The 21,909-nt window shown below is 40.2% G+C and overlaps 5 protein-coding genes across 6 annotated transcripts; 4 read left to right on the plus strand and 1 right to left on the minus strand.

The window, feature by feature from the left end:
* Positions 1–1,504: 1,504 nt before the first annotated feature.
* Positions 1,505–4,847, plus strand: LOC120557619 (olfactory receptor class A-like protein 4). The gene is made up of 4 exons (XM_039798140.1): positions 1,505–1,735; positions 2,898–3,149; positions 4,010–4,255; positions 4,632–4,847. The coding sequence occupies exons 1-4, from the start codon at positions 1,505–1,507 to the stop codon at positions 4,845–4,847; spliced, it is 945 nt and encodes a 314-aa protein (XP_039654074.1).
* Positions 4,848–5,115: 268 nt separating this feature from the next.
* LOC120557613 (olfactory receptor class A-like protein 4) lies at positions 5,116–6,986 on the minus strand. Its single transcript, XM_039798133.1, has 2 exons — positions 6,731–6,986; positions 5,116–6,643 (listed from the first exon to the last, which is right to left on the minus strand). Exons 1-2 carry the CDS (start codon positions 6,815–6,817, stop codon positions 5,624–5,626), a joined length of 1,107 nt encoding a protein of 368 aa, XP_039654067.1. The 5' UTR covers positions 6,818–6,986; the 3' UTR covers positions 5,116–5,623.
* A 1,595-nt stretch (positions 6,987–8,581) lies between these two features.
* fndc10 (fibronectin type III domain containing 10) lies at positions 8,582–10,911 on the plus strand. The gene is made up of 2 exons (XM_039798135.1): positions 8,582–8,870; positions 9,061–10,911. The coding sequence occupies exon 2, from the start codon at positions 9,224–9,226 to the stop codon at positions 10,250–10,252; it is 1,029 nt and encodes a 342-aa protein (XP_039654069.1). The 5' UTR covers positions 8,582–8,870; positions 9,061–9,223; the 3' UTR covers positions 10,253–10,911.
* Positions 10,912–11,675: 764 nt separating this feature from the next.
* On the plus strand, positions 11,676–16,845 carry ssu72 (SSU72 homolog, RNA polymerase II CTD phosphatase). Its single transcript, XM_039798155.1, has 5 exons — positions 11,676–11,949; positions 12,907–13,050; positions 15,065–15,204; positions 15,388–15,506; positions 15,854–16,845. The coding sequence occupies exons 1-5, from the start codon at positions 11,870–11,872 to the stop codon at positions 15,953–15,955; spliced, it is 585 nt and encodes a 194-aa protein (XP_039654089.1). The 5' UTR covers positions 11,676–11,869; the 3' UTR covers positions 15,956–16,845.
* A 932-nt stretch (positions 16,846–17,777) lies between these two features.
* On the plus strand, positions 17,778–21,576 carry LOC120557636 (transmembrane protein 240-like). Of its 2 annotated transcripts, XM_039798165.1 has the most exons (5): positions 17,778–17,793; positions 18,044–18,144; positions 18,357–18,444; positions 20,041–20,249; positions 21,409–21,576. In XM_039798165.1, exons 3-5 carry the CDS (start codon positions 18,359–18,361, stop codon positions 21,516–21,518), a joined length of 405 nt encoding a protein of 134 aa, XP_039654099.1. In that variant the 5' UTR covers positions 17,778–17,793; positions 18,044–18,144; positions 18,357–18,358; the 3' UTR covers positions 21,519–21,576. The 2 variants fall into 2 exon arrangements, with proteins under 2 accessions (XP_039654099.1, XP_039654098.1); XM_039798164.1 differs by lacking the exon at positions 17,778–17,793 and having other exon boundaries at positions 17,831–18,144.
* The last annotated feature ends 333 nt before the right edge of the window (positions 21,577–21,909 follow it).

Below are 21,909 nucleotides of genomic sequence, written 5' to 3' on the forward strand. Positions count from 1 at the left end.
GAATACATTTTTAATTATTTGTATTGTATTGGACTTTATATGCTGAATTTGGGGCCATGTATATCTGGTAGAATTTACCAGATTTTACCAAAAAGTTTCTTTGGTAAAAGAGAAAAAAGATTCTTTTAAATATATTTGCACACTGTCCATAAGCGTTTAGATTTTTTTTTTTATTATTGGAAGGGGCGGGATTCTGTATGAAAACATTTTTTGTCTTCTCTGGAATTTTGTTGTTTATGGGACCATCTTGTGGCTGTTGGCTGCAATCAAAAACTGCCAACAGAGTAAATGGTGATCTTCGTTTTAACATGATTAGAGGTTATGTTTCATTATATATTATAACTTAACTTGAATGCACACAAATCTGTTCATAAAACTTAAATTGCACATACAGAATGCAATGGATTGGACTGAAAAACATCTTACAATTACAATAATGTACCCACTGATTTAATTTGTTCTATTGGTAGAAATATTAGTAAAGGCATTGGTGTGTTTATGCAGCAGTAATAGTAAAAAGTCAGGCGAAACGTAACACAGCTGCTGTTTAAGGTATGTGTATGTATTTCTTGCACACCTAACCTAAATTGGTAACTGTAAGATTTAAGAAAGGAAATATTACTTGTTGGATATACTGTATATTTGACTGCATTGTTTTTCCTTTTGCACCTTGCACCATCTTCATACGCCACACATCCAGGCATTGCTTTAATGGCTACTGATCTCCACACCTGATTGTTCAGTTTGGTTTAAATAGGCCTATTTTATGTTTGTTAAAATATCCCTTGTGTGAAGTAACCTCCCTGTCACAATTCCTGAACCAGTTTGTGACAAATGGGGGCTTGTAGGATATGAACGCAGAACTTCTCGCACCCCAAGCGTGAATCATACCTTTTGGCTTTTGCCTTTTTTCATTTTTGATAGGGGCATATCTAGCTGTAGTGGAAATTAGGCCAACTTTGATTGCTGATAACCCACCCACAAGCAAGATTGTACATGCACATAAACAAAAAGGCTTCCCCTTCCCAGAGGATGATGGCGAAGTGAATCAAGTTACAAAGACAGCACATTTCATTCAGGGAAGCTGATTAATCTCCTGTGTTTCATTATCATGCACCTCGAGCTCCCCAAGGCATAAAACATTGTGTTGCTTCTTGGTTTTCTGACGTCCTAACAGAGATTGCCTCATCAGATTGGAGCACATCAGATTGGAGCACAAAGACAACTCTGCTGTCAGTTTTTTGTTGTGATGACCCACACAGTATATAAACTTCTTTCATTAGCCCCATTAGGTAATGTCCTATAGGTCAGTGACTGCACCTGCAAAGATCCAGAAGCTACCAGTGGGGTGAGGTGCATAATATGTTGGCAACATGCTGGATGAAGAAAGCTGATTTGTATTCATCTGACATACATTAAAATGAAGATGGAACATGCTTTAAGACTTTACTCCAGCTGTTAGAACAACCCTATAAAGGAGGCTGGAGACACCAAGCTTGTGGGGATGGGACTTCCTGTCTCTGCGTCCCCTGTGCAAAATGCCTTATACATAATCCTGGTGATGCTGGGGATCCTGGGTAATGCCACCGTTATTGTGGTGATTGGTAAGAGTGTAATAATGGACCGTGGTGTGGGACGTACCTCGGACATCATTATCATTAACATGACACTGTCGAACCTGCTTGTGTCTCTGATAAGGAACACGCTGCTTGTCATATCAGACACGGGAGTCAAGGTATGTGGTATTTAAGATTAATAGTTTTTAAGATTGACAGTGAGTCACAATTTAGTTGTTTCAAATGGTATGTTGATTTGACTTCTTTTGCACTAATGATGGGAATTACGGCCCTTTGAAGGGAGCCAGATCTTATGGTTCAGTTCCTTTTCGGCTCATCGTTCTTTTTTTCTTTTCTTTTTTAGGGGGCAGGGGTTAGGCTATTATGTTTTTGTACAAAATAATCACTCTGATAATGATAGGGTAAGATTTGGATCAGAGTCAAACTTAGACATCCCACTAATATATTTTCACTTCAAATGTGTGGACTAGGTTTAGCAGCACAAAATTACTCGTATTGTCAGATCTAACGTCAATGATCTGCATTTTAAACATTAGAAAAAGCCATATCCTTCTGCTTTGTCAGGGACTTTATTACTTTGAATTTGAAGTTTGTGTTTGCCACAACAAACCATAACTGAAAACTAGGGCTGTGTATTGGCAAGAATCTGGCGATACGATACGTATCACGATACATGGGTCACGATTCAATATATTGCAATATATTTCGATACTGTGCGTAAGGCGATATATTGGGATTTTTTTTAAGTATAATTTTAGAAAAACTAATATTTAAAAAAAGACAGGATGTGCATAAAAGTCAAAGAAGTTTACTTTAGGTAAACAATTCAGTGCACAGAAAATCAAACTGCCAGTTTGGGATTGTGGTTCACAGGTTCTTAGTGAGCTAGTTTATATGCTAAAGTAGGCCGAAGTTCAGCCATAGCTACACTGTTATCTTCTAGCAAAAAGTCAGGCACTGCTAGGCACCGCTAGGCAAGGACACTAGTGGTGCGTCTCAGCATAGCCATCTAGCGGTAGGGGGTTTAAACACAACATAAACGTGAACCACTGTCTTACATGAATATTTTTGCACGTAAACTTAATTAAAAATTAAAAATTTAAATAAATCTATATTGTGTTTTTGAAAATCGATACAGTATTGCAAAATAAAATATTGTGATACTCAAGTGTATCGATTCCCCTACTGAAAACTTAGTTATATTTCAGTAAGGTTGGTGAAAAAGACCTCTTTGTGTGTGCGGGAGATAAGTGTGAGTACAGGATATTAGTCTGGAAAAGTTCAAAATTTGTGAATATGCATCGTTCTTTTCTTTTACAGATTTACTTATCCAAAGGGTGGTGTCAGTACTTCATGGGTGTCTGGGTGTGGCTGCGATCGGTCAATGTTTGGTCAACGCTCTTCCTCAGTGTGTTCCACTTCCGGACACTAAGGCGTGTGGCTCCTACTATTGCGTGCCGGGGCATTCCTAAGACATTACTTCTGAGTCTGGCACTCATCTGGTTTCTCAACTTTATTTACTCCATTCCTGCTCATATATTTTCCACTAGTGGGAGCATTAACAGCACAGAGGTGAGAGTTTGCTGCAACAGGAGGCTACATTATTTTAAGTTAAAGGACCACACCTGTGGTTTTTAATGTTTCAGCCTATTTTCTACAAATCATGTAATCTACACATCACAGCTCATTTTGCACACCATGCTACGAAATGTGCATGTTCGAGGCTGGTTCCATTCATTTCTGTACGGGATGAAAATCAACTTTGCTTTCATTGTGTGACCCATCCCAGTTATTAACAACTTTGCATTTATTTTTGTTAGAGTTACATTATCATGACATTACCTTAGAAATGTAATGTAATGCTGACTACAAAAGTAAGCTGCATTACCACACAGACAAAAAATAGTGCAGACTTGATGTTAAACTAAACTATTATGTCTGTCTGTATAGCATGTGTAAAAATGTAACATTGTAAAGGAGTTTGGTGTTAAAACACTGGTATAGTCCTTTAAAGTTTAGAAATGTTTTGTGATAAGGAAAATAGTAGTAAGTAAAAAAAGTAAAAGTAAAAAAGTAAAATTACTTAAACAACAAAGATTTGATGTAGACCAAATGGGGTTACGCTTCAAAAAAGTTTAGTTTGTGGATAGTTTAGTTTAGTTTATTAATAATACCAAGCATCAATCTCTCCCTTTATAAGTGGTACAGAAAGTACTGAAATCGGTCTAACGTAGACTAGCAATACCACAGTGTATTCATCTGAAGCAAGAGGCCTGCATTTATGCTTTACTTCAAACAGATCAGCAATAAAATATTTGTGTCATCGTTGTCCCTTGTCTATGGATAGAATTCCTCTTCCTTAATGGCTAAACGTGTATGTTCCACCATCTTTCCTCCAGCCCCACTCATCTCTCTTCCTCTTCTTCTCTCAGACCCTGATGCTGGTGAGCAGCACAACTCGCCCCCTGCTGGGCTGTGTGTGGAAATTTCCCTCCAGCCTCCATGGCCTGGCCTATGCCACCACATCTATTATCATTAATGAAGCAATTCCCATAATACTTATGGTCTTTACCAACCTGGGCTCCTTTTTCACTCTCTACACCTATGGCAGGACACAGAGTTCGGGAAAGGATGCACCTTTAATAAAACGGGTGCCTGCTGAGAGACGAGCAGCAAAGGTGAGGAAGAGGAGGGTGGAAGGGGGAGGCTTTGTGGTTGTGAAGAGCTCACTGAAGCCATGTTTATCACGTAGATGAGCTGTGGATATGTAAATGAAAATGTTAAATCTACAGCAGACCTGAGAATTAATTTATGGAACCATCAATTGTTTCAATTTTTATGGAGAAACAAAAAAATAATAACTTCCAGTTGCACTTTCACATGGCTCTTTGTAGCTTGGCTTATTTAAAGCTATTCACAATTCTTGCTGTTTGGATATTGTATCTTCAAGATTAAAATCAGCTAAATGACATGTAATGTAATGTAATGAGTCAATTTGAGAATATTTGATCAGTTTCATCTCTCTCCCATTCTTTGCTTTGTGTGTTTCTCCAGGTGATTCTCGCTCTCATAATGCTCTTCATTGCATCCTGGGGAACCAGCATTATTTCTGTCAACTATTTCAACTACAACCGTGGATCATCTGTGGAGTTTCTTCTGGTCATTGCTCGTTTTTCCAACACTACCTTCATTGCCATGTCACCTGTTATTCTGGCAGTTGGCCACCGGCATCTGCGTGCTTTCATCAAGTCTTTGCTCTTTGCTCACTGACAGACAGACACCTGTGCAGCTTACACAATACTGCTAATCATAAACTGCTATTTGCATCAACTTCCCTAAAAAAAAAAACATTTAAAGGAGGTTCATGGTTAAAGGTATCAATATGTGATGTTTCTAAATCTCTACATTTGCATATGCGTGACTGGAGTTGGACTGATGGACTCAATAGAGAGACAAAGTGCTAAAAAGTAATTAAGGTTCCAAGGATTTGTGCAACATTGCCCCATTTATTCAATATGTAGACAGGGCTGACAGATGATGTGATGGCTTTGTTTAACAGTCTAAACAAATAGTCAAAATAAAAAAAAATAAAAAAATCTACCAAAGCACTTCAATTAGCGGCTACATTTTATTTGGAAGCGTTCACTTGGAAAGTTTTTATTGTAGGCTTGTGAAGCCTATTGATACATTGGATGTGATGCTATCTTAAACTCAAAGGATTAGAATAGGATATTCTCAGTTCAAAAGAAACAACAAAGAATCAATGTTACATTGGATTGGATGGAATTGTTTCAACAATAAAACAAAATCAAATCACCTGCTTGATTGCACTGTAATGATTTCTGAATTATAACATACTGTGTTTCAGTTTGACTTGCATTAAATGGCTTGACATATCTCAAAATAAGCATAAATAAACAGTTCTGTCCAGAGGAAACATGCAGTATGGTGCCTCTGGATTCAAATGGATGATGCATCCGTGCTAATTTGGGTATACATTTTAGTATTTTTTCCGTACTTTAGTATCAGTGCAGTCACACTTTCCATCATTTGTTTGCTTTAACTTTGTCCTTCACTTTTATGACCTTCATCTCTTTTTGAACACTAAAAACAGTTAGTTTCCCTTTCTTTCTTTTAGTCTTTGGGGATTTACCCACTTCTTCAGTGTCTTCCCTGTGACATTTAAGAACTTTAAACCACATCAGGATCATACTCATGATTCTCCTCCTTAGCTTGCCATGTCCCAGGGCCACCACCATGGGACTGAATCCTACAAACAGCGAAGCAGAGAATTGAGCCACAGTCAGTAACCCTGTAGCGTGTTGTCCCCTATCATAGTTGTAGTACGTCACTGCAGCAACCTGTAACGCCCAGCAGACCACGAAGAGCAACACCAGCGACATGATTACATGAGCTGCTTTGCGTTCAGTGGACACGTGTTTGTCCAGCTCCCCATGGATTCCTCCTGACTCTGCCCCTGAGGTAACAGCTCGGATGTGTTTTGCCAGAGGAAGTGTGGCTAAATTGGTGCAAACCATCAGCACCAGTGGCAACACCTCATTAATTGCAAGCGAAGAGGAGGCGAAGGCTGAGCCCTGTTGGTTGGAGGGGAACTCCCAGACGCAGCCCAGGAGAGGCCTAGTGGTGCAGCTGATCACCATCAGCTCCACAGTGGTGTTGCCCTGAACATGAGTGCTATATACCAGAGCTGGAGTTGAGATGGCCAGGTTTGCCCCCCACACAAGCCCCAGAACGATCCAGACCCGCCGCCGCTCCCTCTGCTGTGTGAGAGGTCCAAAGGCAATGTACTGTCGCTTCAGGGTGGTGTAGTGGAAGACGCTAAGTGCTAAAGTCATCCAACAGCCCACACCTCGCCACCACACCCACAGCAGCATGAAGATTCGGCACCAGCCTGGAGACAGAGACACATCCAAGCCCAGGTCTGACACAAAGATAGGTACTGTGCAGAAAAGAGAGGTCAGCAGGTTGGCCAGTGACAGGTGCACCAAAATTGTGTCAGAGGGAGGGAGTCTCCGAGACGGAGTCTCAACAACTGACTGAAACACCTGAGAGTAGAAGCAAGACAGACTGAGAATAATCCTACCCTGAACATTCAGCTCAATCAACAAATACTATTCTCCATTTCAACTCACCACATGGATGACCAGGATGTTTCCCAGGATGCCAGAAAAGACCAAGAGCCCAAACAAAATAGCATCTAAAGTGAGGACCTCTGACATGGCATTACCCTTTGCATGGCGACATAGTTAGCTTTTTCTTGTTGACAAGCAAATGTGTGTAAACATCAGGGCTTCACGTGCACCACTACCGCTGCTGATGCTCCTCATGGCATTTTATATATGCACACAGACAAACAAATAGATTTGTCACACAGAAGGTTTCATCTTTGCTGACCAGGCTCAAGGTCAATTTAACCTAATATGTTGATGCTCTGAGTGCACATGCAGAAGGCAAGCATTTTCGTGTTTTCTTTCCACATCACTGACCAACTGCAAATGCAACGCTGCCTCTTGACTTGAACAATCGCATCAACAGGTGTGGGTTGCTGTTATTCATTGTGTTTATAACAGCCTGTTGCATTAAACATTAAATTGTTAAATCTAAATCATCACTTAACTATATGGAAATTCATGTTATGAAGGACCAGCAATCTGCTCATTTAATGTTAACACTTTAGCTAAATGAAAATATAGCTTTCAGACCATCAGATATAATATAAACTGCAGATTTACGCAATGGATTTAACTAATTACCCTGTTCGACCTTTAAAGGCCCGGTGGAGCTTAGTCAGTCCCAGTGAAGCAGCATTTGTTTCTCCTATTAGTCAGCTGTTCATTCTCTCCCTTGGTACTAATTGTTTACTGAGTTGCCAAGTTTCTGTCTTGGCACAAGGCAATAATTGCTCATACATGTTTTCCATTGTGCTTGACATTAAACTTGTTTTTTATGATCATTATAGGTTCTATTTGTTCATGAGGATTTTATACAGAGAACATATGGCTATAATTTCATTCAACAGAAATTACAGTTTGGCCCAGAGAGGTCTTGGTATAATTTAACTTTTGAGGCTGTAGAGTTTCTGTTTTCACCATCAGAGGGCTGAATAAAATGACCTGATGATTTCCCATTACAATTCCATACAACAACACAAGCTACTATCCTCACCCCTTTCTATATATACACAACACATTTACTAAAATAATTTGAACCCAGGAAAAACCAGCAGCAACAACCTTCTGTCTTGCAATTGTACAGTACATAACGCCCCTGTTGTGAAAATTAAAGAATAAAGTGTATTTCTTTGTCTTGTCCATTTCTACCACTTCCCAAAAAAAACATAATATACCATTCATATATTGGGCATGTAAACTCTATTAAATTCCATGCAACCAAAAGTGAGAGGAGGCATCAGATGCAACTATATCAAAACTTGTTGGTTCTTGCAGTGTAACTTCACCACCACCATATGAGTAGGCCTACGAATTGTGTTTTTGGAATTTGAACTGTAAAAGCACCACGGCAACTCTGGTTTACAGCAAGCATAATAAAATCTGAGGTCTGAAAGAGACATGGCACCAAGATTAAACATTTAAGTGTATTTTAAAAGTCCAATCAGAAAATGTTAGATGTGCTTCTATATTAAGAGGCATTTTGATCTGAATAAAGACTGATTCTGTTAATTTTTTCATGTTGGCAAAACAATTAGTAAAATTGATGATTATAGCCTAGAAGATAAATATTTCTTAAAGCTAAGTGATTTATTTATCTAAGCAATATTTTTTTCAAACACGTACGTCTCTCTCTGGGACCCTATATCATAAAAGTTAAACTAATTCAAGATTAAGAGAAACATGACACTTTTTAGGAGACGGGTTTTGTGTTTGTCTGTAGGTGTTTGTCTTTTTTGGACAGGTAGATGTAGCAGCTCTGATCTGCTAGCCTACTCTTCCTGGATGCGATCAGACCTGCAGGTAAGCAGCATGTGGGATGCTTTGGTTAAAACCCTCCATCCCTCAGCGTTGTCGGGATCCTGGTTGTTTTCTCCGTTATTGACAGAGACCTGAAGCACTGTGTAGGATGATGACTCACAAACCGACTGTTGATGACTACAAATATCTATTTTGTGCACGCACCCACGCTCCCAATCACACCGCGGCGCGCGCTCCTCCACGTGCACTCTCGCACAGCAGGAATCAAACCCTTTACGTCAAGCCAGACAGGAAGGCGAAAGCGAACCTGATGGTCTGATAGCCGGGGTCCTCTCCGAAACAAGTAAGTGTTTTCTTTTTAAATGTCTGTGAGTGGAAAGCTGCACGGCATTTATCATCGTTTAGGCTTTATTAACTTTATCCTGCAAGCTTATCATATGCAAGGTCACACTCGAATATCTTACTGGCATGGATCCGCATGACTAAATGTCGGTAGGCTAGTCCTAAATGTTCTTTCTGTCTTCATCTCGCAGATGCAGACCCGCTCCTCTCGCCCATGGACGAGCTATCCCTTTTCACACGGATTTCGTCGTGTGCACTGAGGCAGAGTTGATCTTATGGCAGACATCAGCCCGCCTTGTACCATCGCCCATCTGATCCACTGTGAGAGAAAATAATTCGACGAGAGGACGTGAGATGAAAAGCCAAAAACGACCATCACTGCTCGCCTTATCGGCACTCCTGCTCTGCACATTACACCAGACAGCTGGGTCCAGCAGATCTCATCGCAGCAGCACAGCATCATCAACAACAACATCCTCATCAGAGGCTAGAGGCAGGAATCATTTGGGGACCCAAAACTGGCTAAAAACGACAAACATCAGTTCTAATGGCAATCACAGCCACGATAATAGGCCAAATAAGCTAAAAGAGGCAATGGGGCAAGTGAATAGCTTCTCTTTCAACACCAGCAGAGGCAATATGACTACTGTGATAACGGAAAGGTCTGGCAGGGCACCAAACTGGAGCCGGGAAGAAGGAGTGTCACCACTGTGTGCCTACCGAGTGATTGAGGGAGGTATTGGGGGCCAGCTGTGTTTTCGACACACACTGTTTGGGTACAAGTGTCACAAGGGAGACTGCAGGACAGTGGTGTCTTTCAGGAATCTGGTGGCAAATATTCTCATCAATGGCAGTGTACTGTTACAGTGGACCCATGAGGGAGAATCCACAATGACTGGCCGAGACGTAAAGACAAAAGAGACTGTAGCTGGTCAGAAGGGCGATGGGGATCCAGGGACAAATTTAACAAGAAAGGAAAGCTCAAAGGCTGCTTTCAGTGGCCGACGACACAAGCGTGGAGGCTATGAGTTAAGCTGCTGGTGGAATGGAAGCTATACTCAATTTGAGTGTGCTGGTGTCCATCTCGGATCTGGCTGCAGGGACTTTCTCCTGATTGAGCTGCATGAGAACATCCCCTACCGCATCTGCCTGCGCTCCCTGGCCCGCTTCGATCCAGCTCAGAAAGCAGACCAGCGGGACTGTGTAGAGTTTACCTTGCCGCCATCTGGGATGCAGGACATTGTGATCGCCATGACAACGGTTGGGGGAGCTATTTGCGTGATGCTGGTCATCATCTGCTTGCTGGTGGCATACATCACAGAAAATATCATGAGCCCCACGACACAGCACACATACTCCTACCGCACTCACTCGCATCACTGATGTGACACTGAATCCAAGATGCACTGTTAATAAATAAAATGGCTTACATTTAACTTCCATGATGACCATATCTAATCTCACAATCATAGCCACTCACTGTCAATAATACTTATTTTTCAATCAGCCACATAATGATATAAACACGCTGTTACAACTGAATTGAAGCACAAACTACTGTGGGTACATGCCTTTCTCAACCTCTGCGAGGGTGCACTGAACCAAAAGTACTGATAACCTAATGTACATTTACTATCATACGGTAGTTTACTGTGTTGTGTTTTTGTTTAAGGTTGTGATTGAGTCTGTCAATCTGTATGCTGGCTGCTTATACAGCAATACAATTAATGAAATTGATTGAGCTTGAGCGCATCAGAAACAGCAGTTTTTGCTAAATGTGCAGCCTGTGAAAGTGTCCAGACTTGTCCTGTCCTTGCTGTGACAATGGAAAATAAAACTTAACTGAATTACATTTTTCCACTTGACTAAACCATCAAACTAGTTTTGCTTTTGGTTCCGCATACAGTATTTGTACCATTTTGTGAAAGGCAATACAATCTGGTGTACAATCTCGAAATACCGTGCCAAACATCTTTAGTTAGAATGCCTTTATGTCCTGCTGTCAGTGAATAAAGTACCATGAGGTCATTTGTAATACTTTACAGCTGTCCTGTTTTTTTCTCCTGGTGTGTGATAAAGCGTGTGCATGTGTTCATCCTCACATCCCTGGACAATTTACAAGAATAAAGAACAGACAGGAATTAAAAATATATCGGTATAAACAGACACTAGGTGTCTGATGCAGGTTAATCACTGGGGCTTGATCCCATTATTAAGCATTTTTTTGTTTATGTCTTTTTGGATGGTTAAACAGTATATCGCAATATCGAATGTGTTTTTATTTGAAAATGATGTCACCTCAGGGTATGCATCATCAGATCAGATGAAACAAATAAGTCCAGTGGGAAGAATGTACACAGTAAAGCACAATATGATATAGTAAAACAATACAATGTTGCTGCTATTACACTGTACAGATGCAGTACTACCCATATGAATGGTGGGGAACCTTAGATTTATGGATACAAACACAAAAATATTGGTATTGAACACAAATTAAAAGGAAAAATATATCATAAAAATACGTGTACGCACTGTCTGCTAACACAAACACGATGTCAACTCGAGCTTATTTTTTGGTTTGTTTAGGCCTATTTACTTACTCATTTGTATCATTTGTGTGCCCCTATTTTTGGAAAATGCCCCGGGTGCCCTCATGGCCAAATTTAATGTAGGCCTAGTAAACATATGTCTTTCAAGGAAAGTCACATTTTTGTTTATTGACGTCACGTCTACGTGCATTTTTCAGCATGACTAGTAGAAAACCCCGCCCTCAAATGACATCACTTGATAAAGCCGTAGTCGCTAACGGGGCGCCGCCATTTTAACTTCCTGTATCAAAAGAAAGCGAGTCAGTCGCACAGCATTTGTACTCGAAACGTTTTCTTAGTTAGTGTAACGAAAGGGGTCTGTCTTGTTTTTTTTTTTCAGGGAGCAAACTAACTACCTCTGTATAGTTTCTGACAGCTTGTGTCGGTTAGTTTCAGCCGGAGAGACGCAATGCCGAGCCACCCGCTGCGTGTAGCGGTTGTGTGCTCGAGCAACCAGAACCGCAGTATGGAAGCGCACAGTATCCTCAGGTAAAGATGAGACGCCGGGAGGAGAGCAAAAGGAAAACCACAATGAAGTGAACCAAATCTGCCCGGTATCGAGCCGTTTCTTGAGCCGGTCACGAGTCAAGCCGACACGGTGGCTGGCAGTCCGTCAGGCCTCAACGCAGTTAACAATGGACTCGCTCCTTTTGAGTGTCACACGGGGGCTATGCCGTACTTTCAACGCTTATTACTGACTAGGTTTCAGGTTTGCGTTTGCCTGAAGTAAATATCCACACAGATTTAGTTTTCAAACAGATTCAGGGTTTTCAAAATGCCGACCCAAGTAGGTTTTTTTTTTTTTTTTGTAATTCTCCCACATGCTGACTAGAGCGCCCCCCTGGAGGGAATATTCCGGAAGGGAGGAACTGCAGCCTGTGCAACATCGGGTGGCTTAGCCGCTCTGACCAGTCCCCTTATTCACACACCATTTAGAAAGGTTGTCTGTATTTATTTGTAAACCAAAGGTGTGCGCTGTTCTGGGACTGTCAGACATGTCACACTTGATCTCATTCCCTAATGGCTGTTCTTTTGTCATTGGGAAGCAGTGCACTTCTGTCTAGTAAATTATTTACAGGCCAAGATAGCCTTGTGGTTAGCTGAAATAAAATTAAAAAAAAAAAACTTTCTCTTAATGTTTATTCTATATTAAGAAAAGGTTAATCTCTTATGTAGCAGGAGACAAGGTGGAATTGGCCTATGCACTCTAGTGTCCAGTGGTGTCCTAATTCAGCCTGTGACATGGAACAGGACCATGTTATACATTATGTTTATAACTTGTATGTGAGAAGGCAATTTCAATTGCTGACTTCATAAGGGTACCTTTTACTTAAGTCGTGTAAAGACGCAGATACTGCATTTGGCTCTTGTGTAATGTTTTCTTGTCTAGTGTTGATGTCAGAAATGGTATGTAATTTACTGTCTTGTCCTTTTTCGTCTTTGCAGCAAACGTGGATTTGATGTGCGTTCATTTGGGACAGGGTCTCACGTGAAGCTACCCGGTCCTGCCCCGGATAAGCCAAATGTGTATGACTTCAAAACGACATATGTACAGATGTACAACGACTTGGTCCGCAAGGACAAGGAACTGTATCCCCTCCTCACTCACTTTTCCAAACGCACTCACACACGTTTATACTGTATACTGGAAGCCAGATAAGTAGACATGACGTATGTACATGTATTGTTTAGATATTTATCTTTAGGGGAATTTATGCAAGTGTGACGGCGTTTGAACGGCACAGCAGATGGGACTGCACCGATGGGTAAATCACATGCAGGGATTTTAGAATGTGTTAGATATATTTTGTTATTAAACCTATAATATACAGTGGGTGGAAAAACGCCTTGCAATACAGCAGTAAGTGCAATTTGGTGAAGATCCGTTTTTGTGGAGACCATCAGATTTGAATCTATATTCACTTCTAAAACCCTAGCTTATGTTGAGTGTATTTGCAAGGGTCATGTTACCACTGTTGTTCCTCGCTAGTGCAGTTTCCCTATGTTTTGAATATGAGTGTTAATTTTCTCAATTGATATTTTTGCAGTTTGAGTAAGTCTTTTTTTTTTTTTTCTCTCTCTCTGACATTCCAGTAGTTAATTGCTGTAACTCTTACACTAAAACTAAAAGGCGAAAGTATCAAACCACTGGAGAACTCCATTGGCAAAGAAAAACAGTGGAGACATGACACTGACTGAAAAAAACCTAGCGGAGCATTTAACAAAAGTTAACAAAAACATCACAGGCAGTTTTCCTGTTCAAAGAACTGGCATTCTGAGTTTCATCTTAAATTTGTAGTAAGATATTGACTATAGTATCCCAAAGTTTAATAAAGTAAGTTCAACAAATGAAGATGAATTACTTGTGTTGGTCCTCCTTAGTGAGACTATACATGCACATGCCACCAAACGGGATACTCAAATATCCTTGGACCCCATTACAAAAAGCTTGTAATGTCTGGAGCTGGAGCCTTAAAACCACCTTTGCACATTTGAAAACTGTCAAACTTTGAGTTAATCAAAATTATGTTTTTTATTGTTCCTGTCAATAAGTACGGAGTTGTATTTTGTTTTTGGTATTCATTGATAAACTTCAAGTAATCCATGTCTCCACTGCCAGTTAGCAGTTTAAAGGTAAACCTGCCCCCTTGGTTGGTATATTTTAAGGCTTAATTTATTCCTGGAATATCTCCAATTTTTCTTCAGATAATTGCTTTGTTTAATTAAAGACTAGGCTAAATGTAGGCATATTTTTTAGAAGTTAAGCATGTCTAAGGGGTTCTTGAGTTACTCTCTTTTAAATAGGCTTCCTTTGAAAGTCGAGGCTTAAAAGTAGTAGACGTGTGCTTCACCAAATTTTTACCTGCTAATATTACTGTATTGCAGGTGTACATTTTGCCACCCCACGGTAGGTTGTCTGTATTCCTGCATGTCAAAGGTGCTGTTACAAATTGTAAACTAGCTGCCCTGTAAATCCCAATGTATTGTGAATAGAATATGTACATACTGCCTCTTACAAAAGTATTTGTTGTATTCTTGCAACTTTGCATGGATTTCTTAAAAATATAGTCCACTATTATCGACAATTCACCATGGTGGTTGGTCTTTTTTTATTTATAGCCTATATTTGGCAATGTCTTTTAGGGTGGCCATGTAGTGACAGCAAGATGGACTACTTTGGTTACAATTTAGAAACCTGGAGTATTGGAATTATAATATATGTATTAAGGACAACAAATGCTGGCTGGGCAGTCTCAGAATTGCTTGTCAATATAAGTTTCAAATTTTACTGTTAGCCCTGAAATGCCATTCTTCTATTTAATTATTTTTTTTCCTTTTCACCAGACCACTTGTTTGGTAGTTTTTGCAGACACCACTAGAGGGTGCTGTAGTTTGTCTAATACAAACACTTGATGCCATTCAAGGGTATACCCCACAATGCAAACAAAATATGCAGTCTCATTCAGACAAATGAATATCTGACTGTGTCACACAGTCTTGGCAGGCATTGGAGTCCTGTCTCTGATAGTGTGATGGGTGTGTTGTATTACCTTGAAGTGTGTCTCTCGCTCCTGCTGTGCTCCTTGACTTCCCAACTCTTTAGATACACACAGAATGGCATCCTGCACATGCTGGACCGCAACAAGCGCATCAAATCAAAGCCAGAGCGCTTTCAAAGCTGCAAGGAGAAGTTTGACCTGGTCATCACATGTGAAGAGAGAGTCTATGACCAAGTGCTGGAGGGTAAGGCTTCTCATAATGAATAGTATAATCACTGAAGGGATATAGTTCGTAATTCAGAGCCCCTTGCAAGAACACTGCTTTGATACTACATGATGACATTTATACCCCACAATGTTTGTATGCAGACCCAATTTTTTTACTTTTTACTTCACTCTTTCGCTTTCATCTGTTGTTGCTCCCCAGATCTGAATTCAAGAGAGCAGGAGACTCTACAGCCTGTGCATGTTATCAATGTAGACATTCAGGATAACCACGAGGAAGCCACGCTGGGCGCCTTCCTCATCTGTGAGCTGTGTCAATGTGTAAGTGTCTCCTACTGGGATTCTTAAATGCTGTTGTACAGGCACACTGAGGGCATAGTACAACAAACACTGTTATGTCATTTATGACATTGTGGTTTAATAATGAAAAACTATACAGTATATCTATCTACTTCAGTAGTATGAATAAATTGTTCTTTAAGTGGACCTAATCTGCCATCCAGTATATTTCCAAAATGGGGGATTCAGCGGTCACCTAATGAAAATGCTACCAGTGCTAAAAGGAGCTATATGTTCATAATATGGTGTGCAGATTGATTTGAGTTTATGCAAGTGAGTTGTGTGGATTCAGGCTGTTTAATGTGCTTCCTCCTCCTTCGCCCCTGCAGATCCAGCACACTGAGGACATGGAGGATGAAATGGATGAGCTCATACAAGAGTTTGAGGAGAAGAGCAACAGGCCTTTTCTTCACACTGTCTGTTTCTACTGATACACAATAGAAATTTGCAATAAACGCAGACCCGGATCACAAGCAATCAAACAATATGGACACACACACACACACACACACACACACACACACACACACTTCTTACTCCTCACTCCTCAGTCATCTACAACACTCTTTATATACAGTCTATGCCACAACACAATACATGCACATTGTGTGCCTACACACACACACACACACACACACCTTTGGGTCAGGACCTAAAAAATGGCTGCTGGTGATGATGGGTCTTTCCTCTATGCAGAGGACGGACTCGCTGCTCTCGCGCTGCCTTTATTTCTCCGGATCAAGGTCAGGCCAAGGAGGTCCTCCCTCAATCCCAGTCCAGTGAAACCGCTCGACCATGTCTCCTCAGGGAGAGCCATTAACACCCACACCCTTGATTCAACAACTCCTTTACCAGTCCCTTTTGATTTTGTTCAGTACAGCATATTAACGCTGTTTTTTGTTTTTGGCAAATTATATATAATTGTAATTCATTTAAGTCAGATTTTTATTGCTGACCTGGGGCAGTGTAATTGTTTATCTCGGGGTCAGACAGGAAGGGGAGAATGAACTGAATGCATGTGTATGTGCGACCATGTGTTGTAGATTAGTTTGGATTAAGTTTAAGTGGGTGGGCTGATAATGAATAACCAAACCTAGACCTCTCTAAGGCTCTCCTCCAGTGTGTTTCCAATATAATGTGTTGATTCATATTTAAACTTGGATATGCTGTTTTTCAGGGCGTAGTATTTTTTTTTTCTTTTGTAAATGTTAAAGAATTGAAGCATTGTAATTATTTGCAAACTGCGAGCTCAGCTCAGAGTGCCTGATTTTTCTGTATGTACATATGAATCCTCTAAAGAAAGAAACCTCTCTAAAAAACATGTCATAGCTCTTTATTTGCTTTGTGATATTTAGTTCATGATGGTTTTATGCGAAATGGGTATTGTTACAAAAAAACTATTAGCATTCTGTTACATCAATTAACCATTATCAAGCTATAACTTGTTCTTTCGGCGGATCCTGTTAGTGGTCGCCACAGCGGATCATCTGTTCCCACCTAACGTACTGTATATGGAAAAATATGACTATGACTATCAAGCTAATAACCATGTTAACGTTAGCTGATAGAACTGTCATGTTATTTTCACGTCTAATTTAATGTTATAGGCCTTTGTGGACAAGCAGGGGCAACTTCGATTATTTAAAAAATATTTTACAGTAACGTGTCGAAAGCCAAACATGAGGACTTGGTTTAAATATTTTTGCCTGTTTGAAATCATAGCTAGATTAACAATTTTTTTTTTAAACAATCGAAGTGTCCCTTACTTGTCTATATTCACCAAAGTCCACAGTAAATGTTTATCTAGAAAGCTTTTATCATTGTACAGAAAAAAATAGGAGCGCTACTCCTGATCAGTGCAATAAAAAGACAGGGAAATACCACAAAAACAAAACTTCAGCAAACAAACATCTACAGCCGGCAACAAAGGTTCAAACATATAAAGTAAAATAAATGCAATGTAATTTTGCACTAGATAAGTGTAATTATTGTATATAACAAATCATTTAGTTTGTTACCTAGGCTTGCGATATTTATTTTCCTAGGATGGCCAAGGCATTGCCCGCCCTACTCTGCCTCTGATTGGCGGCAACGAGTACTAGTCAATCACTGTGTATGGGTCAATCAGAGGCAGAGGACTATGCCCTAGCCATCCTAGGAAACGCTCATTTGCTGCCCGGATGTAGCTACCTCGGCTTTAATCTGCATAAATTAACAGTACGTAAATAATGAGCTATAGCTGTTTTACATATTAGCTAACTACTATGAAGTAAGTATTTGTAGGCTTTCTTACCTTAACAAACTATTCTGAACAAACTGATTAACGACGTTACCCAAGCAACCGTCAGTTTAAAAGAAAATGACTAACGTTAAGTTGGAATTGAAATAGTTCTTGTGATCTGCTAACACGTTGCGGTAGCTGATAGTTACCTTGGTAACCTATTTTGTTTATTATAAGCAAAACAACAATGATTTGTTAATACCTGACTGGGAAAATCCATCACCGACTCTTCCCCCAGTGGTGTGGGATAGCTGAGCACGCCGGACAGAGGAGGCAGGACAGCCAGTCTCGGGGAGCCCCGTTTTCTTATCTTGGATCGAAAGCACTAGCTAGCTAACGGTACGGTAGTAAGTAACGCTAACGATATTACGCTAAAGATTTTAACGCTTTTCCATCGACAGTTATAAATCGATAGCAATTAAGCTAGTTAATCAGCAGTTTAACGTGTCTTTCCCCTAGTGTTTTTGGAATAGTATGTAGCTGTAGTGTTGTGGTGGTGTGTAGCGATATCTCAGCTGACTTTTGTTATTGTTTGTCGACTTTGCTGACAGAAATGAACGCGCTTTTTGGCCGCTTTCACAACTTCATCCTCCCGTTAGTGCGAGGGGCGGACGGTGTCTGCGCATGCACCTGTGGAAGGTAAGATACAATCCAGCTGTAATGTTACTGAATGATGTGTCAGGGTTCAAAATTAACTTTTTCGTCCAGCAGCCGAATGGCTAGTGAATGTTCAAATTCTACCAGCCACTCAACATATTACCATTGTTTTTTTGGCTGGTGAGTGAAGCAAATGTACCAGCCACTTGCATATTTTACCAGCATTTGGCTGGTAGATGGTGCTAATTTTGAACCATGGATGTGGTGAGTGAGACACACTCGCCGCTTATATTCCTAAACTTGCTTTATCGCTTCTGTGAGTTGCTAGGCTAAGTGGACAGTGAGCTCCAAAAAGGCTACAGCGATTCAAGAAGCTTTAAGTCACATTTAGCGTTTATTATGGCTCAGAATATGGATTTTCAGTGAGTTACTCACCCTCTGTGTGTTGGTGGGAGATGTTCAGACTGTGTGCTGCTGATGCAGAGGGATGGAGAACACCCCCGCCTGTTTGTTCCTCTGGTTGCTGTGACTTTAGGTGGTGTGTGGTTGTGTTTAACCCGTGACCTGTCAAACCCCAGGGGTCATACAGGCCAGCTGTTGATGATGTCTCATCTGTGCTGCTGTTATAGACAATGTAATGAAGTTGCACTTGTACATTGTGACATTATGGTGGGAAACCTTTACTTAAGGATGCACCAATATATCAGCAATGATATTAGCTTATGACTGTTAAATTATCTTCAGCATTAAAAGTGTGTTCACAAAGTATTTCAAAGTTTGATGATTGTTTATATTTTCAGGTAACATTGTTTCCCTCAGTGCTTTCTAGCAGAGGTTGGTCAGAAAACATTTATGTTAAAAATTATGGTCACATTTTTATGGTAATGGGATTTGAATACCTGTGCGTTCTTAATCTTCTGCAGACTTAAGGAGTTGCATGAGAGCCGAGGTCATTTCCATACCCTGCGCTACATATCTTGCGCTTGCAAAACACTGCACCATTGTCGTCTCTGCTTCCTCCGGTCAGAGGAGACCTTTTCTCAGTTCCCAATCATTCCCTGGGTGCCAATATCCCATACTCCCTTTATAATGTCTTATCACTTTAAAAACCAGATGGCCTCTCATAACCCAGAGAAGCAGAGAAGACAAGGTCAGCTCATGAACTTTAAAGCCCCACACTTTATTCTCACAAAATATATTCCAACAAAGGCAAATGTCATATTTTCAATTATTGTGGCCTTTGTTTAGGCTGTCATTTACTAATTTATTTGATCACAAGACAAGATGTGTCAGGCTGGTCTACCACCTCTGCTAATCAATTTCCTGTGGGACACCCTAGTTAAGATGAAAGATTACGCACATTATGGATCAAGAAAACCCTTATACCTCTTAGGTTCCTAAAACTCATGTAAAATGCATCTGTATAAAAAAAAAATCCATTATTACACATTTTTTTTGTATTCTGAAAACTTGACATTTTGGAAATACATATTTCAAATACAACAACAGGGGTGGGAAAATATCAGATGTTGGTATAAGCTATTTAAAAAAAAATAATCTTATTAATTTTTGGTTAATTTTTGTCTTTACTTTTCTGTGTAAATCTCCCACCACTAGCTTCTGCTTTGTCTGTTGCAGGCGTCAAGTCTATCATGTTATTTCATATAATGGGGCCCAGTCCATGATGGATTCCATAGAAAACTACGTTGTAAGTGACATCATGGCCCGGCAGGAGATTAATCTGATAGTTGGACTGCTCTTGGGCCTCTGCATCAGTTTGTTCTTGCAGTGGCTGCTCGGAGTTTGCCACTCACAGCTCAAATACTGGATTTCAAACCAAATGAAAGGTGAGTAAGAAGATGTCAACTGAAACTGAACTTGCATGTGGGAAAGTTTGTGTTCCTATAGAAAGGCCCCTTGCAGTGATTATATAGTATATGAAACACTTATACTGTATATTTAAGCTATAGCATTAATGTAAGTGAAAGTTTCCAGCCTGATGTCACAGCAAACTCATTCTTTGCTGGACAAAAATGGTTGCATTTCTGGTCTGTGATGTATAGAAAAGAGCACACAAAAACCTTACCCATAACCTGACCAAAAATAATTTTACATACCCTCCTCTACCTTCTAACTTATTTCCACTCTTCCTGAGATAATAGCTCTGAGTAACTGTCAGGAACCAAGCAAGAAAGGCAGAAGGACAAATGTGTAAAAAAAGAAATATTTCTTTAACAAAGTTCCACATTTTGGTAACAAATGATAAAAATTAATACATGTTAATATAACATAAGAAACTAGAGAAAATAGCTAGAGAAGTTAGGGCCCAAACAGAAAGGAAGTCAACTAAGCAATAAAGAAACTAAAGCTTCAACCCAACACAACCTAACCCTAACCAAACAGACCTACAGTATCTTCTAAATGACACACAAGGGGGTTATAGTGCATTCCAGTCCATTTACCTCAGAACTCGGAAGCCGGAGCTGGGAATGACCTCACAGCCGAGTTGACTGCGATCCATTCAACAAGTCAGATTTTCACTGTGGGGCAAGCTCTAGCCAGGTTTGCCATGGTTAGCGATACAAATTGATAACAATTGATTAAGCTGTTTTTTGATAGAAGTTGGACAGGACTGTGTGTACGACTGATTTAGTGAGACACAAATAAGACAGAAGCGCTAATAAACTCTATGTTACTACAGCTTTCACTACTGTTAATGCACGGCGCAGCAATGTGGGCTTGTTTCCGACTTTGACCTAAAAAAAAAAAAAAAATCCGACTTCTGAGTACAAATGGAACACACTATTATATACACACATGACCGGGCTTCACATGTGGAGCCTAACTACATCCATATATTTCTTTCTAATGCCATCAAAATGAGATGTTTTCCCTCTCTCCTTACTATCCATGTAATTTAGCCCACCCCCATGCACACACACACACACACACAAACACAAATTGAAGAGCTTTTCACCAGCCCAATTTCCCTGTCTTTCTTTCCAGATGTGGATTTCTGGTCATGGATGCCCAAATTAAGTAACACAAGGGAGTTGTTCAGGCAGTTACATCCAAAACACACAGAGGACTCCGGGGGGGAACATGTTGCATCTTGAGCAAGATGTGCACCATGATGTTAATGACCCATCAAGATAAAAATGTGGATTCAATTCAGTAGTTACTGCGTGTGCTTTCTTTCCAATAACTTTTCGTTTTCAATCTTGTAGTCTTCAGCCCCAACCGACACTGACTCAAGTGACATCAGTTGAAGCAATGTATCAGATTTTGAGCAGCTCCCTCTGGAGCCACAAAGGTCTTTATACAACTTTTTTTCCACAAAGGCAGCTGTACTTCCCAAGACCTGAAATCAGACATTGAGGTTTAATATCGGTGGAGTTCCCCTTTAACCAGTAAGATATTTAAGATCATTTTCAAATCAGGTGACCTTGTTGCATTGTTGCGAGAACACTGGAAATAACACTTTTGACAGGTTTACCTGGGGACCTC

The sequence above is a fragment of the Perca fluviatilis genome, chromosome 4, assembly GCF_010015445.1.
Source record: "Perca fluviatilis chromosome 4, GENO_Pfluv_1.0, whole genome shotgun sequence".
Lineage (NCBI taxonomy): Eukaryota > Metazoa > Chordata > Actinopteri > Perciformes > Percidae > Perca > Perca fluviatilis.